Source organism: Pseudophryne corroboree, chromosome 6, assembly GCF_028390025.1.
Source record: "Pseudophryne corroboree isolate aPseCor3 chromosome 6, aPseCor3.hap2, whole genome shotgun sequence".
NCBI classification, from domain to species: Eukaryota; Metazoa; Chordata; class Amphibia; order Anura; family Myobatrachidae; genus Pseudophryne; species Pseudophryne corroboree.
In genome coordinates, this window is record NC_086449.1 from 809,495,126 (window position 1) to 809,512,617 (window position 17,492).

Sequence of the window (17,492 nt, forward strand, 5' to 3'; positions counted from 1 at the left end):
GCAGCACCGAATGAGCAAACTCAAGGTCCTCCTCAGCCAGGGTATCAAACTTGTAGAATTTAGCAAATGTGTTTGAACCCGACCAAGTAGCAGCTCGGCAAAGCTGTAAAGCCGAGACCCCTCGGGCAGCCGCCCAAGAAGAGCCCACCTTCCTTGTGGAATGGGCTTTTACTGATTTAGGATGCGGCAGTCCAGCCGCAGAATGTGCCAGCTGAATCGTGCAACAGATCCAGCGAGCAATAGTTTGCTTTGAAGCAGGAGCACCCAGCTTGTTGTGTGCATGCAGGATAAATAGCGAGTCAGTTTTTCTGACTCCAGCCGTCCTGGAAACATAAATTTTCAAAGCCCGGACTACGTCCAGCAACTTGGAATCCTCCAAGTCCCGAGTAGCCGCAGGCACCACAATAGGTTGGTTCAAATGAAACGCTGATACCACCTTTGGGAGAAAGTGGGGACGAGTCCTCAATTCTGCCCTGTCCATATGGAAGATCAGATATGGGCTTTTACATGACAAAGCCGCCAATTCTGACACACGCCTAGCCGAAGCTAAGGCCAACAGCATGACCACCTTCCACGTGAGATACTTTAGCTCCACGGTCTTAAGTGGCTCAAACCAGTGTGATTTCAGGAAATCCAACACAACGCTAAGATCCCAAGGTGCCACTGGAGGCACAAAAGGGGGCTGAATATGCAGCACTCCCTTAACAAACGTCTGAACTTCAGGCAGTGAAGCCAGTTCTTTTTGAAAGAAAATAGATAGGGCCGAAATCTGGACCTTTATGGACCCCAATTTTAGGCCCATAGACACCTCTGACTGTAGGAAGTGCAGAAATCGACCCAGCTGGAATTCCTCTGTTGGGGCCTTCCTGGCCTCACACCAAGCGACATATTTCCGCCATATGCGGTGATAATGCTTTACAGTCACATCCTTCCTAGCTTTTATCAGCGTAGGAATCACTTCATCTGGAATGCCCTTTTACGTTAGGATCCGGCGTTCAACCGCCATGCCGTCAAACGCAGCCGCGGTAAGTCTTGGAACAGACAGGGCCCCTGCTGTAACAGGTCCTGTCTGAGAGGCAGAGGCCATGGGTCCTCTGAGATCATTTCTTGTAGTTCTGGGTACCAAGTTCTTCTTGGCCAATCCGGAACGATGAGTATAGTTTTTACTCCTCTCTTTCTTACTATCCTCAGCACCTTGTGTATGAGAGGAAGAGGAGGGAACACATAAACCGACTGGTACACCCACGGTGTCACTTGTGCGTCCACAGCTATCGCCTGAGGGTCCCTTGACCTGGCGCAATATTTTTTTAGCTTTTTGTTGAGGTGGGACGCCATCATGTCCACCTGTGGCAGTTCCCAGTGATTTACAATCTGTGTGAAGACTTCTTGATGAAGTCCCCACTCTCCCGGGTGGAGGTCGTGCCTGCTGAGGAAGTCTGCTTCCCAGTTGTCCACTCCCGGAATGAACACTGCTGACAGTGCTAGCACGTGATTCTCCGCCCATCGAAGAATCCTTGTGGCTTCTGCCATTGCCATCCTGCTTCTCGTGCCGCCCTGGCGGTTTACATGGGCGACCGCCGTGATGTTGTCTGACTGAATCAGTACTGGGTGGTTTTGAAGCAGGGGCTCTGTTTGACTCAGGGCGTTGTAAATGGCCCTTAGTTCCAGTATATTTATGTGTAGTGAAGTCTCCAGACTTGACCACTGTCCTTGGAAGTTTCTTCCCTGAGTGACTGCCCCCCATCCTCGGAGGCTTGCATCCGTGGTCACCAGGATCCAGTCCTGTATGCCGAACCTGCGGCCCTCGAGAAGATGAGCACTCTGCAGCCACCACAGCAGAGACACCCTGGCCCTTGGGGACAGGGTGATCAACTGATGCATCTGAAGATGCGATCCGGACCATTTACCAACAGATCCCACTGAAAGATCCTTGCATGGAACCTGCCGAAGGGAATTGCTTCGTAAGAAGCCACCATCTTTCCCAGGACTCGCGTGCAGTGATGCACCGACACCTGTTTTGGTTTCAGGAGGTCCCTGACCAGAGATGACAATTCCTGGGCCTTCTCCACCGGGAGAAACACCTTCTTCTGTTCTGTGTCCAGAATCATGCCCAGGAAAAGCAGACGCGTCGCAGGAATCAGCTGCGACTTTGGGATATTCAGAATCCAGCCGTGCTGTTGCAACACTTCTTGAGAGAGTGCTACGCTGACCAACAACTGCTCTCTGGACCTCGCCTTTATGAGGAGATCGTCCAAGTACGGGATAATTATAACGCCCTTCTTCCGAAGGAGTATCATCATTTCGGCCATTACCTTGGTAAATATTCTCTGTGCCGTGGAGAGACCAAACGGCAACGTCTGGAATTGGTAATGACAGTCTTGTACCACAAACCTGAGGTATTCCTGGTGAGGTGGGTAAATGGGGACATGCAAGTAAGCATCCTTGATGTCCAGCGACACCATAAAATCCCCCTCTTCCAGGCTTGCAATAACCGCCCTGAGCGATTCCATTTTGAACTTGAACTTCTTTATATAAGTGTTCAAGGATTTTAAATTCAGGATGGGTCTCACCGAACTGTCCGGTTTCGGTACCACAAACATTGTGGAATAGTAACCCCTGCCTTGTTGAAGGAGGGGGACCTTGATTATCACCTGCTGGAGGTACAGCTTGTGAATTGCCGCCAGTACTACCTCCCTTTCCTTGGGAGCAGCTGGCAAGGCTGATTTGAGGTAACGGCGAGGGGGAGTCGCCTCGAACTCCAGCTTGTATCCCTGAGATACAATTTGTACAGCCCAGAGATCCACTTGTGAGCGAACCCACTGGTTGCTGAAGTTTCGGAGACGCGCCCCCACCGCACCTGGCTCCGCCTGTGGAGCCCCAACGTCATGCGGTGGACTTAGTGGAAGCAGGGGAGGATTTTTGTTCCTGGGAACTGGCTGCCTGGTGCAGCTTCTTTCCTCTACCCTTGCCTCTGGCCAGAAAAGATGCTCCTCTGACCCGCTTGCCTTTCTGAGGCCGAAAGGACTGCATTTGATAATACAGTGCTTTCTTAGGCTGTGAGGGAACCTGAGGTAAAAAAGTCGACTTCCCAGCAGTTGCTGTGGATACGAGGTCCGAGAGACCGTCCCCAAACAATTCCTCACCCTTATAAGGCAAAACCTCCATGTGTTTTTTAGAATCAGCATCACCTGTCCACTGCCGAGTCCATAATACTCTCCTGGCAGAAATGGACATTGCATTAATTCTAGATGCCAGCAGGCAAATGTCCGTCTGTGCATCCCGCATATATAAGACGACGTCTTTTATATGTTCGATGGTTAGCAAAACAGTATCCCTGTTGAGGGAATCAATGTTGTCTGACAGGGTATCAGTCCATGCTGCTGCAGCACTACACATCCAGGCTGAAGCAATAGCAGGTCTCAGTAGAGTACCAGAGTGTGTATACACAGACTTCAGGATAGCTTCCTGCTTTCTATCCGCAGGATCCTTTAGGGCGGCCGTATCCTGAGACGGCAGTGCCACCCTTTTAGATAAGCGTGTTAGCGCCTTGTCCACCCTAGGGGATGTTTCCCAACGTAACCTATCCGTTGGCGGGAAAGGGTACGCCATCAGTAACCTCTTAGAAATCACTAGTTTCTTATCAGGGGAACTCCACGCTTCTTCACACAAATCATTTAATTCATCAGATGGGGGAAAAGTCACTGGCTGCTTTTTCTCCCCAAACATAATACCCCTCTTGGTGGTAACCGGGTTAATATCAGAAATGTGCAATACATCTTTCATTGCAGTAATCATGCATCGGATGGCTTTTGTAGACTGTACATTTGTCTCATCCTCATCTACACTGGAGTCAGACTCCGTGTCGACATCTGTGTCTACCATCAGAGCTAGCGGGCGTTTATGAGCCCCTGACGGCTTCTGAGTCAACTGGGCAGGCGCGGGCTGAGACCCCGGCTGTCCCAAGGCTGTTGCGTCATCGAACCTTTTATGTAAGGAGTTGACACTGTCGGTTAAGACCTTCCACATATCCATCCAATCAGGTGTCGGCCCCGTCGGGGGCGACACCACACTTATCTGCCTCTGCTCCGCCTCCACGTAACCCTCCTCATCAAACATGTCGACACAGCCGTACCGACACACCGCACACACACAGGGAATGCTCAGACTGAGGACAGGACCCCACAAAGTCCTTTGGGGAGACAGAGAGAGAGTATGCCAGCACACACCACAGCGCTATATAACACAGGGATTTACACTGCTAATAAGTGATTTTCCCAATAGCTGCTTGTCTGTATCGATTTGCGCCTAAATTTATATGCCCCCCCTCTCTTTTTAACCCGTCTTGTACCTGGATACTGCAGGGGAGAGCCTGGGGAGCGTGCTTCCAGCGGAGCTGTGAAGGGAAAATGGCGCTGGTGTGCTGAGGAAGAAGGCCTTGCCCCCTCAGCGGCGGGCTTCTGTCCCGCGTTTTCTGTAACTTAATGGCGTTTTTTTTTTTACACATATACAGTTAACTGACTGTATTATGTGTATTTTATGCCAAAAGGTATTATAATTGCTGCCCAGGGCGCCCCCCCCCCCAGCGCCCTGCACCCTACAGTGACCGGAGTGTGTGGTGTGCTGTGGGAGCAATGGCGCACAGCTGCAGTGCTGTGCGCTACCTTAATGAAGACAGGAGTCTTCTGCCGCCGATTTCATCGCTTCTTCTGTCTTCTGGCTCTGCAAGGGGGACGGCGGCGCGGCTCCGGGAACGGACGACCGAGGACTGGGCCTGTGTTCGAACCCTCTGGAGCTAATGGTGTCAAGTAGCCTAAGAAGCACAAGCTATCTGCAAGCAGGTAGGTTTGCTTCTCTCCCCTCAGTCCCACGTAGCAGTGAGTCTGTTGCCAGCAGATCTCACTGAAAATAAAAAACCTAACAAATACTTTCTTTTCTAGCAAGCTCAGGAGAGCCCACTAGGAGCACCCAGCTCTGGCCGGACACAAATTCTAACTGAGGTCTGGAGGAGGGGCATAGAGGGAGGAGCCAGTGCACACCAGATAGTACCTAATCTTTCTTTAAGAGTGCCCAGTCTCCTGCGGAGCCCGTCTATTCCCCATGGTCCTTACGGAGTTCCCAGCATCCACTAGGACGTCAGAGAAATATAAATATAGATAAATGCCTGCTGTGAACGGAATGAGAATGGAACGCTAATGCGGCCTGTATCCTGTGCATCTATGTGATCAGAACCGCTCAAGTCCCCAATATCACTGGCAGTCACACCTACCCCGCTCTAGGTGCGGGAGACGCGATTTGGCGTGTGTACGGCGCATGCACACAACTCAGGATAGAACGCAACTCTGGCTATACGCCCAACGTTGCTTACATGCCCAGTAACGCCCAGCTAGGGGTCGCAGAGAATAAACTTGGATGTTTATGGGTCATTTGCTCTTAAGCGCTTGAAGATGCGTACATGCAGCCTTAACGCATGAGGAGAACGTGACCGCATTCAAAGTTGCTTATAACTCACACAGACGATATGCTGCTGGCTTTTTGTGCTAGGGTGCTGAAATCTGAGACAGGACTGAATCCACCACGGATAAAGAGATGTCAGGCAAGATAAGCACCAATAGACTCTGCTAAAGAGTGCAGCTAGTAACATTTACACGCAGAGGAAGAGTTATGTATGCAACAATAGACCCTAAGGAACTGTGGAGTCTACTTACTAAGATTTGGAGAGAGATAAAGTGGAGAGAGATAAACTACCAACCAACCAGATCCTGTCATTTTTAAACCACAGCCTGTAACATGGCAGTTAGATGCTGATTGGCTGGTACTCTATCTCTCTACACTTTATCTCTCTCCAAGGCTTAGTAAATAGACCCCTGTGCAAAAAATAAATTACCAAGGTAATTTGTCCGGCGCTGTTAAGAGGGTATGCTTATCCTTTACAGCTGCTGTTTTAAAGGGATAGTTGGTCCCTGAGTGAATGATAGAAAGTAAGGTATATACAGCGCTAACAGAAAACTGGATATGGGAAAATAATCACAATTTATTAAAAAACATTGTTGCAACAATTAAATTCATATATAAAAGAAGGACATTATTTTGTCATTAAAAAATAAATAAATGAAGAAATATATATATAAAGGGCAGGCACAGCAATTTTTGTTTGATAAATTACCACACGAGGAGACCGAATAGATGTACTGGTATGAGTCCTTGGAGTGGTGGCCACAGTCCTAGGGAGCAGTTTGCAGTGCTAGCAGGTAAGGTCCAAATGTAAGAGGCAGATCTTTCAGATGTTTGATCCGGACTGAGATGCGTCCTGTTGGAATGGTGGATCTTTCTGCGCCTCGTGGACATCCGCTATTTTTCCCAATTAGCTGGTGGACTTCTAGGCTGATTTCCAAGTTCCAAGAGTGGTTCCAGTAATATACGGCTCCTCAGAACCAACGCGTTTCGCTGTATTCACAGCTTTTTCAAGGTGTATGTGCCCTCTGTGTGGATGCCCTTTTTAAAGGCTGTGCTAATTGCCCATTGAAAACAGCTGAGATCGATTTTAGATATCTCAATAAATCAAAAAACAAAACCATATCCAGTTCAGACTATTTGTAATTGGTGGAGACAAATGCATATTCATAAACCCAACAAAATTGATTAGTATAAAAGAAGATATATAGTAAGAATACAGGGACACTTCCTGTTTATTTGTGGGCAGATCACATGACCGCATGTATGCGTGGCCATGCATTGGTTTAATCATAACATATGACCTAATCACGTGACCAGGTCACGCGACTCGCTCCGGTCACGTGACTTGCTCCGGTCACGTGACCGGCACCATGTCCGGACATACGGCAACTCGTGTCACTTCCTATTAGACATCAGGTCACATGTTGAATGCATACATGTGACCGGCATCCTAGACCGGAAATGCATCATTCCCTTACTTTGAAGCCTCTAAAGGGTCACGTGACCGGGTACAGAGATAGCTATATTGCCCTTAGTGAACGTTTTACCTTCATTCCCAATACAAATCCGTTATTATACTTATGAAACTTTACTATAGGCAGTATAAATACTTTGGATAGATAGTTGTGGGTATATGAGGAAGGAATAAAGATCCCATAACAGCAATAATTATCAGTATTCCAATGGATAATTCGATGCTGTATTATGTATATATATTAATAAACATAAATAAACACATAAAGTATAAACTTCTTTCAATTTGTTTTGATCATAGACTGCGATCAGATATAGACATTGTTCCAAGTATATATCCAAGAGGTTATCAAATTGTTTATTTAAAGAAAATAAACATATACTTGGAAGGAGCCTTTTCCTCCTCCTCTCTTTGCTGACATCTTGTGGTGGGTTTCCATAGTGGCATTTTCTAAGGAGATGTCTAGTGATTTCCACAACCACCATCAAAGATGTAATCTAGGAGGTTGATTTCCTCCGAGTATATGGAAAATGCATAAATATATTGTATACATAAATCTTTTGTGTTATGTGTATATTTTTCTTTTCATATTATTTTGAGTATTTTAATATATTTCGCCAACACAACAATATATATACCCATATATCTATATATCTATGTCAAATTGTCTATTATAAAGATCGAAATAGATATATGTGTATGGAGAGACTTTTCTTCTTTCCTTAATTAATGGTTGACCCACTCATGTCTTCAATAACTAATATGGAGCTGACTAGGTGGTTCTGTTCAAAGATCAACATGAAATCTCAAAACAAGATACCATTAATTAAGGAAAGAAGAAAAGTCTCTCCATACACATATATCTATTTCGATCTTTATAATAGACAATTTGACATAGATATATAGATATATGGGTATATATATTGTTGTGTTGGCGAAATATATTAAAATACTCAAAATAATATGAAAAGAAAAATATACACATAACACAAAAGATTTATGTATACAATATATTTATGCATTTTCCATATACTCGGAGGAAATCAACCTCCTAGATTACATCTTTGATGGTGGTTGTGGAAATCACTAGACATCTCCTTAGAAAATGCCACTATGGAAACCCACCACAAGATGTCAGCAAAGAGAGGAGGAGAAAAAGGCTCCTTCCAAGTATATGTTTATTTTCTTTAAATAAACAATTTGATAACCTCTTGGATATATACTTGGAACAATGTCTATATCTGATCGCAGTCTATGATCAAAACAAATTGAAAGAAGTTTATACTTTATGTGTTTATTTATGTTTATTAATATATATACATAATACAGCATCGAATTATCCATTGGAATACTGATAATTATTGCTGTTATGGGATCTTTATTCCTTCCTCATATACCCACAACTATCTATCCAAAGTATTTATACTGCCTATAGTAAAGTTTCATAAGTATAATAACGGATTTGTATTGGGAATGAAGGTAAAACGTTCACTAAGGGCAATATAGCTATCTCTGTACCCGGTCACGTGACCCTTTAGAGGCTTCAAAGTAAGGGAATGATGCATTTCCGGTCTAGGATGCCGGTCACATGTATGCATTCAACATGTGACCTGATGTCTAATAGGAAGTGACACGAGTTGCCGTATGTCCGGACATGGTGCCGGTCACGTGACCGGAGCAAGTCACGTGACCGGAGCGAGTCGCGTGACCTGGTCACGTGATTAGGTCATATGTTATGATTAAACCAATGCATGGCCACGCATACATGCGGTCATGTGATCTGCCCACAAATAAACAGGAAGTGTCCCTGTATTCTTACTATATATCTTCTTTTATACTAATCAATTTTGTTGGGTTTATGAATATGCATTTGTCTCCACCAATTACAAATAGTCTGAACTGGATATGGTTTTGTTTTTTGATTTATTGAGATATCTAAAATCGATCTCAGCTGTTTTCAATGGGCAATTAGCACAGCCTTTAAAAAGGGCATCCACACAGAGGGCACATACACCTTGAAAAAGCTGTGAATACAGCGAAATGCGTTGGTTCTGAGGAGCCGTATATTACTGGAACCACTCTTGGAACTTGGAAATCAGCCTAGAAGTCCACCAGCTAATTGGGAAAAATAGCGGATGTCCACGAGGCGCAGAAAGATCCACCATTCCAACAGGACGCATCTCAGTCCGGATCAAACATCTGAAAGATCTGCCTCTTACATTTGGACCTTACCTGCTAGCACTGCAAACTGCTCCCTAGGACTGTGGCCACCACTCCAAGGACTCATACCAGTACATCTATTCGGTCTCCTCGTGTGGTAATTTATCAAACAAAAATTGCTGTGCCTGCCCTTTATATATATATTTCTTCATTTATTTATTTTTTAATGACAAAATAATGTCCTTCTTTTATATATGAATTTAATTGTTGCAACAATGTTTTTTAATAAATTGTGATTATTTTCCCATATCCAGTTTTCTGTTAGCGCTGTATATACCTTACTTTCTAAATAGACCCCTGTGTTAGAAACAAAGCTGGCTACACCTGGATAACAATTTTGTGCTGTAGGAAGGGAAATGTAAAATGCACAACCTGATTTTAGGTTGTGAAGGAAGGGCACCAACAAGACCAGGAGGGTGTACATCATATACCTATAGCTGGGTACACACTGGCAGATATATCTGCAGTTCAATCGATCTGCAGATATATCTGCAGATGGTGGTTCTTCATATACACAGAAAGATGCACCAATATATTAAAGATGTATCTGCTGTTAAATCTATCTGCAGCTATATACGCAGATGGGGATTGTTCATACACACTGAAAGATGCACTAATATATCTGCAGATATTACTGGTCATCTGCTGTGTTGTACAGCAGATGCAATATATCTGTGAAAGACGTCTTTCACAGATATATTGCTTGTACACACCTGCAGATCAGCAAAAGATATATTGGACAACCAACTGATTGGCCAATATATCTGCCAGTGTGTACCCAGCATTAGTCCCCTCCTCTCCTCCAAGAACCCATGTGCACATGTGGCAGGTGTGTGCTTGGCAGTGAATGGCAGCTGTCTCCCCGGAATCCCAACATGGGACAGAAGCATACAATGTACATGTAACATATCATTGCACTGTATCAGTGCAGCTCATAGCGCCTAAACCTCACACGCAATACTGAACCAATCAGAGAAGCATATTCACTTTCTGACCAATCAGAGCAAAGCCACTCTGTGTGCTTAGTTACAGCCAGAGTCTTCTAGTGGAGCGCTAAGCATTGTCATTGGGGCTTTTCCTCTTCTCCACTGGTAGATTTATACTGGGAATCAGAAGAGCCAAGAGGACCTACCCCTGGATTTGGGTGGTCTTCAGTATGCTGCCGGCTGGGATCCCGGCGACCAGCATACCGACGCCGGGATCCCGCCAGCCGGCATGCCGACACATATTCTCCCTTTTGGGGTTCCTCGACCTGCCTGGAGGAAGAATAAATAGCGTAGCACGCCACCGTGCCCGCAAGGGGCTCATTAGCGCTCGCCCAGCTGTCGGTATGCCGGCGGTCAGGATCCTGGCCCCCCCTGGGATCCCGGCCGCCGGCCACTGATAGTGCACCCCTGGATTTAGGTGTGTAATATAGGAAAGAAAAGAAGGCGTTTAGGGGGTATTTATTATTATTATTATTATCAGTTATTTATATAGCGCATATTCTGCAGCGCTTTACAGAGAATATATCATACAATTAGGCGCAGATTACTTTTCTAATTGCAGGCCGGCCCTTGTAATAGTAAATGCCAGCGGTCGGGATGCGGGAGGTCACATGACCGACTGTGACATCCCGATTTTTAGAATGCCGACAGGGGGTGGGGTAATTAAATTACCCCTCCTCTGCCCCCACTCCTAACCCGCTTGGGGGAGGTGGGAGGGGTTTGGCAGCTACGGCTAATCACAGGGGGTAGCTGCTATGGCCTAACCCTAATTCCCCTCCCCTAACCGGCACCCCAATACTTACCTTGGGATGTCAGCGGTCAGGGTTCCGACGCCTGGATTCTGAGTGTTGTCAGGATGCCGACGTTGGTCATCTGAACGCCGGCATCCAGACTGACCGGATGCTGACCACATCCCCTACAGACGTGTGAGGGTTTGTATAATGAAAATAGGGACAAGAAGAGTCGCACCGACAGCCCATTCAGCACCTGTGCTCTGACCAATGCTTCGCCCTCTCTCCTAACGCTCAAACTTTTAATAGAAATTCCACCATCTATGAAATCGTAGTAAAAATGGTTGAATTACAGACATTTTAAGAACTAAAGAAACGTTTTAAGCAGTCTATTTATAAAACAATAGGTGATCGTCATTTTACAGCTATGCAATTCAAAAAGTATAATGCACAGAGATTACATTATATTATTGTATTATTATTATCTATACTGTATATGACGCCATAGTATACGCAGGGATTAAACAAACACAATAATATGTCCGTAGACAGGATGAATATAACAATCACACAACAACACAACTAGAGGCGGGGTGAGGGGTACAGAGAGGAAGTAATTCTCCGTTCAGTAATCCTGAACCCAACAAGGGGGCAGACACAGGTTGCAGCGGAGGATGGAGACGAGGGAACAAAGGAGTAGTGGTGGCAGGGATAGTGCTAGTAGGAGTATAAGAGGAAGGGGTGTAATCGGGGGACAGTAGGTGTGTGATTGTACTGTACCTTCAATGCATCATCCTTTCCACAGGACTAGTGTTGCAATAAATGAAAGATACAAGTCAGATATATTTGTCCATTATCATAAGAAGATAATATAATAACAAACATGGGTCTGGATTCCGATATGTACGGGAAGTGTACAACTAATATGGTAACGCTATATAAGGGGTCTGCAGGGAAGAGACGCCTCCTGCCAGCGTCTGCCATGCCGAGTGGTGCGTCCAAAGACACAGCATCAGATCACCATTGTCTGGCCGTCGGAACCATCTGCCAGGTCCGGGAAGTCTACATCCGACTCTGCAGGCCCTGGGCTAGGCATTCCTCCAAAAACTGGGGCATCACACTATCCCGGTCACCGCCACCCCCCCACCCCAACGCTGCAGCATGCCAATCTCGCCATGGCTAAGGAGGAACCACGCAGGACCCGGAATCAGGCCCATGAAACTGTAAGACAGAAACAGGCACAGAACTAAAAACACACAAGACTTTTTTTTTTTAAATGGAAATATTCTAAACATTAAAGTTGTCCGTAGTGTGGCAAACTGCGCCTGTGCACCGGCCCCACAGCAGCTGCGCGGGCATACACATTGTGGTCGCATCCCCGAAGGATGCATCCGCAATGTGATTGACAGGCGACGGCGTTGCAGCATTGCGGAGGGGTCACCAGAAAAACGGGGGCGGGATGGGACCGTTTTCAGGGCGGCTGCGTGACATCACGCGCAGCCGCTCGGATAAAAAAGATGGTCACTGACCGCCTGACAGTGCAACCAGGGGTCAACCTTAAATCCGATGTATCCGCATTGTAATTACGGACGCATCAGGGGGCGGCACCCAGCATGTGCAGAGATAAACGCAGATTTGGCTGAATATGCACCCATCTGCCTTCATCTCTGAATAACCCCCATAGTGAATTGGGCCTGATAAGATAGGATATTGAGCACCCACATTCAGCACCCCGGAGAGCCGCCAAGCTTCCTGGTCCCCGCCTCCCTCTGTGTGATGTCATCATGGCGTCACATGTGCTGGTGGGCCAGAGCGCATTAGTATCCGCACTGCTTTGTATAAGTTACCAATTTGAAAAGTTACTATTTAACGTCTGTAGAAGGAACATACTGCAGGTGTTTTGTGGTTTTACTTTGTTTATTAATATTGTATAATGTGCTGTGTTCTACCGTTATACAAGCACAACTGGGGCGTCAAATATACCCTGATTATTTTTTCCCAGCGCCCACAGCCCTGGCTTAGAGAGCAGCACTATGCATCTCAGGGCTGATAGACTTGGGAGGAAGACTTGTTTCCCCCCTTGTATGCACGGCCTGTGGAATGCAGCGGCGGTCATGGGAGCTCCTGTCATTTCTCAAACACAGCCTGTAAAATGACAAAAGCTTGTTGATACTTTATCTCTCTCCACTTTTTTTTTTAGGGCCGGATGGAGCACAGTGTGTATAAATGACACCCCATTACTTACATCTGATATGGGATCCCTCAAATCCTCCAGGGATCCTGCGCTGTTCTTCTGTAGAAATGTCCTGCTCACCTGCTTAAAACAGGCAGGTGTAGGGTCAGTGTTATACCCCGACGTACTACCCGGGGCATGCATATGGGTTATACACAAGGAAACTCGGTTCTACTTAAGCTGGGGAAGTTTGTTTGGGACTTATTCAACAGTTAAAAACAGTGCATTTAAACCTAGGAGCAGCCATGGGGGCAATGGCGGTCCCAAACACCCAAACTTACATTCTAATATGGCTTATTCGATACTTTTTAATGCACTAATGTTACATATATGCAAGTCAAGGCGGAGCATGTGTAGCCCTTAGTAATTTTACTTCTTTGGGATATGTACGTTACTTGCCAAGTACAAAGCAGATGCGCTATGGTGTAGGGCAGCACCAAGGGAAGGTTTCTTCTGGCAGAGTGAGATAGGTCTTAAAAGGTTGGAGAGGATGTGAGCATATTTCAGGGGTTTCCTAGGTGTGTGGAGGGGATTGTGCCAAACACCACTTAATAACAGGACTTAATACAGCTCTGGTGTGGACTGGATTATGGGGGTCCTTCCGAGTTGATCGCTAGCTGCCGTTGTTCGCTGCGTAGCGATCAGTGAAAAAAACGGCTAATCTGCACATGCATATGCACCGCAATGCGCACGCGTGTCGTACGGGTACAAAGTCCTTTGTGATTTTGCACTGGTTCTAGTGATGATTCCAATTGCACAGCCGAACGCAAGGAGATTTACAGGAAGAGGGAGTTTCTGGGTGTCAACTGACAGTTTTCTGGGAGTGTTTGGAAAAACGCAGACGTGGTCGGGCGTATGCAGGGCGGGTATCTGATGCCATTACCGTGTCACTCGTCGCAGCAATTATGGCACAGGATAAGTAATTACAGGGTTGGTCTTGTTTTACACAAAATGTGTTTGCAGGCGCTCTGCTGCACAGGCGTTCGCACTCCTGCAAAGCGAAAATACACTCCCCCGTGGGCGGCGACTATGTGTTTGCACGGCTGCTAAAAACTGCTAGCGAGCGTTCAACTCGGAATGACTCTCATACTGGTAATTGCAGTGGCAGTAAGGCAGTGATAGAGGTCAGTCCATCCTGCCAGGCATGCATACCAATGCATCCAAGATTGTGCTACCATGCCTCCCTGTGCCCGCAGCTTTGCAAAGGGGTCATAGCCACCCCCGTGCCTGACCCCGCTACCAAGCCTGACCAGTCTCTATAATGGGATGCGTTTTGTACTTTCCAGTATCTCTTTGGAGGAGACATATTTCCAGTCCACTTTGCCAATTGTAAAACAAAGTTTCAAACATAGAAAGATGCCAGATATGATGAAGCCAATCCTGACAAGTCCTACTGCCCATCGTTATTACACCCCACAAACGAGCTGTACCTGAACCATGATAGTAAATGGAGTGATTTCCCATTAATAAGAGGCCAGACTCTTGGCGTAACCTATACGCAGTTTGACGCGTCATATTACTCCATCTCTTAGACCTGGGCATGTTTCTAATATGCAGAGGTGTAACAGCGTGCCCCTCACTGTACAGGTGGCGGGAGCATCTCACCGCCGCAGTGGAAAGCAAAGTGTTTCGCGTTCCGTATTGAGTGCGTATCTACTATATACAGGTAACTGGCGCACCGTGATGCCAACGTCCGAATGCTGATCCTCCTAATGAAGTTCTGCATCTGAAAATGTTCATTGGATGCAGTGACATCATTTGTAAACCCAAAAGCCCCTTATTCCAACCGCTGCATATCACTGCACACAGAACGCAGTATGTGAAACATGACATCCGGGGTTGAAATGTGACTGATCTCCAGTGAAAGACAATGTTACATAAGGTTAGAATGCACTACGTAATGATACTCTGCTGCGTTATGCATTCAGCTCCTGGTGTGACGTTCACAGACCATAGAGAAGCTCCAGCAGAACAAACTATGGGCCTAATTCAGACCTGATCGTAGCAGCAACTTTGTTAGCAGTTGGGTAAAACCATGTGCACTGCAGGTGGGGCAGATGTAACATGTGCAGAGAGAGTTAGATTTGGGTGGGGTGTGTTCAAACTGAAATCTAAATTGCAGTGTAAAAATAAAGCAGACAGTATTTACCCTGCACAGAAACAAAATAACCCACCCAAATCTAACTCTCTCTGCACATGTTACATCTGCCCCACCTGCAGTGCACATGGTTTTGCCCAACTGCTAACAAATTTGCTGCTACGATCAGGTCTGAATTAGGCCCCTTGTTCCCGATACTAAGAATGTAAGACTACGAGGATCATTCAGAGTTGCTCAAAATTCCAAATGCGGTTGCATCTGGTGTCTCTTAATAAACTGCACATGCGTCAGGGGCTGCGTACACAACCCAGATCATTTACTAGCGATTCAGACCAGTATAATAAAGAGAAGATAAATCACTGAGGTTTTTACATTTTAGGATCCAGAATTACCTCAAACAATGGGTTCCACTCAGACATAGACCCACCCCAGACAAGGGGTGGGCAAATAAGCGTCCCTCCAGATGCTAAACAACTACACATCCCAGCATACCCTGCCACAATTTGCTATTTGGCCATGCTAAAATGGTTGCAAGGCATGCTGGGATGTGTAGTTCAGCTGGAGGGCTGGTTTATTGCATACCCGTGCCCTAGACACTAATAAATGACATCATAATATTGAAGCGCGATGCTTACGGCCATTGCAGTTAGCTGCTGGTCCACAATGGGTGCTCCCGCTTTCTCTCCTGTGCTTTCATCTTCATCCTGGACAAAACAAACATCGTCATCGGCTCATTAATGGCATCTCTTATGTAGATGGGACAACGCGTTCTTCTTTTCCAAGCATTAAAGTCACACAATTAGCCTCTTGGTGGCTTGTATGGGGACATAAATTATTTACAGGAACAGAGACGAACGCAGTCGATATTATTCTCTCGCTATGTAGCGCTGCGAATGGTTCCAGAGAGTAATGGTAAACAAAAAAAAAAATAGTAATTACAAAATAGTTCCGTGTAATCAACGGAGATGTTTTCCATTAAAATGCCAAACCGAAGGCGCCATAATTAAACAAATAATTACACTGTAATCAAGTGGCGTTTAATTACAAAGGAAGAAGTTTCAGATATTCTGTGACCTTTTCCGCAATAAGACGCCCGGGAATTGGCTGACGCGTTACCCCTCTGGTGCGCTGAAGGGACTGAAGCATGAGCTCCTGAACTCACATTAGAAATTAAATCCATTGGAATAAGCAAACACACTCGTGCAATAAGAACCACTTACACCACCTGCAATAAAATGAAGCGCCAGCCATGTGTAGTGCGAGGCGAGATCTGGAAAATAACTTGTCCAAACCTTATCATATTCCAATCATATGAAAATGACATAATGGATTGCATTCATTTTAAAAGGAATAAATTACAGTACGTGACAACGTTCCATGTCCCTGTATATATTATGGTATCCAATATTTTTGTTCCTGGCTCAGGAGAAACGGAGTCTGCCCCCCTCCCCCCCCCCCCCCAATCTCCCTGTGCTGTTCCATAATACAGATTGGCCTGCTGATTAGCTCCTCCTCCCAGCCACAACGCTCAGCCCCATCCTCTTCCCTAATTGGTTCGCCATGTCCCAAACCATAGATGCTTTCCATCCAATGGTTTCATGCCATCGGTGTAAAGAACCAATGGCACCACTGAAGGTGAACCCATTGATGATCCTTTCTACCACTGGAACTAACAATAACTATGTGGTGAAGCCACGTCCCCTCCATAGGCTATGCTCCATGCAGTACCTGGGCCCGCCCAATGCCTCAGCGGCCCTCTCAACTTGCAGGTCATATTATCAGCTACTTTAAGTGGAGAGCGGTTTGATTAAACTAGGTACTCAAGATGCAAATATAACATAGCCTGATATACAAAGGCAACCTAGGCATGGTGCATTTGCTTTAAAGATTGTGGACAGGTAATGGGGCGATGGGGTGTAGGGTTACGTAAAAAAGAAACAAAAACTTTCAAAAAGGTGAAATAACCTTTTAGTCTTTACAATTAGCGGAAAATAGGATTTTAATTACCTACCGGTAAATCCTTTTCTCGTAGCCCGTAGCGGATACTGGGAAGCCATTTAGTACCATGAGGTGATGGGTCCACTAGGAGCCATGGGCACTTTAAGAAATTGATAGTGTGCGCTGGCTCCTCCCTCTATGCCCCTCCTACCAGATTCAGTCTAGGAAACTGTGCCCGAGGAGACGGACATACTTTGAGAGAAGGATATAAAAGGATAGTGGTGAGATTCCGGACCAGCACACACGAACAAGAGGAAAGCCATGCTAACCAAACTTGAAACCAGGAACAGCAACAGCT

The 17,492-nt window shown here is 46.0% G+C and overlaps 1 protein-coding gene across 8 annotated transcripts in view; it reads right to left on the bottom strand.

Annotated features, from left to right (window-relative positions):
• AGBL3 (AGBL carboxypeptidase 3) overlaps nucleotides 1-17,492 on the bottom strand; it is a 169,944-nt gene that overhangs the window by 36,172 nt on the left and 116,280 nt on the right. For 5 of the 8 annotated variants that reach the window (XM_063929025.1, XM_063929026.1, XM_063929031.1 and 2 more), the window contains 2 exons: nucleotides 15,832-15,900; nucleotides 13,111-13,179 (listed from right to left, as the gene is read on the bottom strand). In XM_063929025.1, the coding sequence (XP_063785095.1) occupies nucleotides 13,111-13,179; nucleotides 15,832-15,900 (138 nt within the window). The remainder of the gene's footprint in view (nucleotides 1-13,110; nucleotides 13,180-15,831; nucleotides 15,901-17,492) is intronic. The other 3 variants (XM_063929030.1, XM_063929028.1, XM_063929027.1) reach the window with 1 other exon arrangement.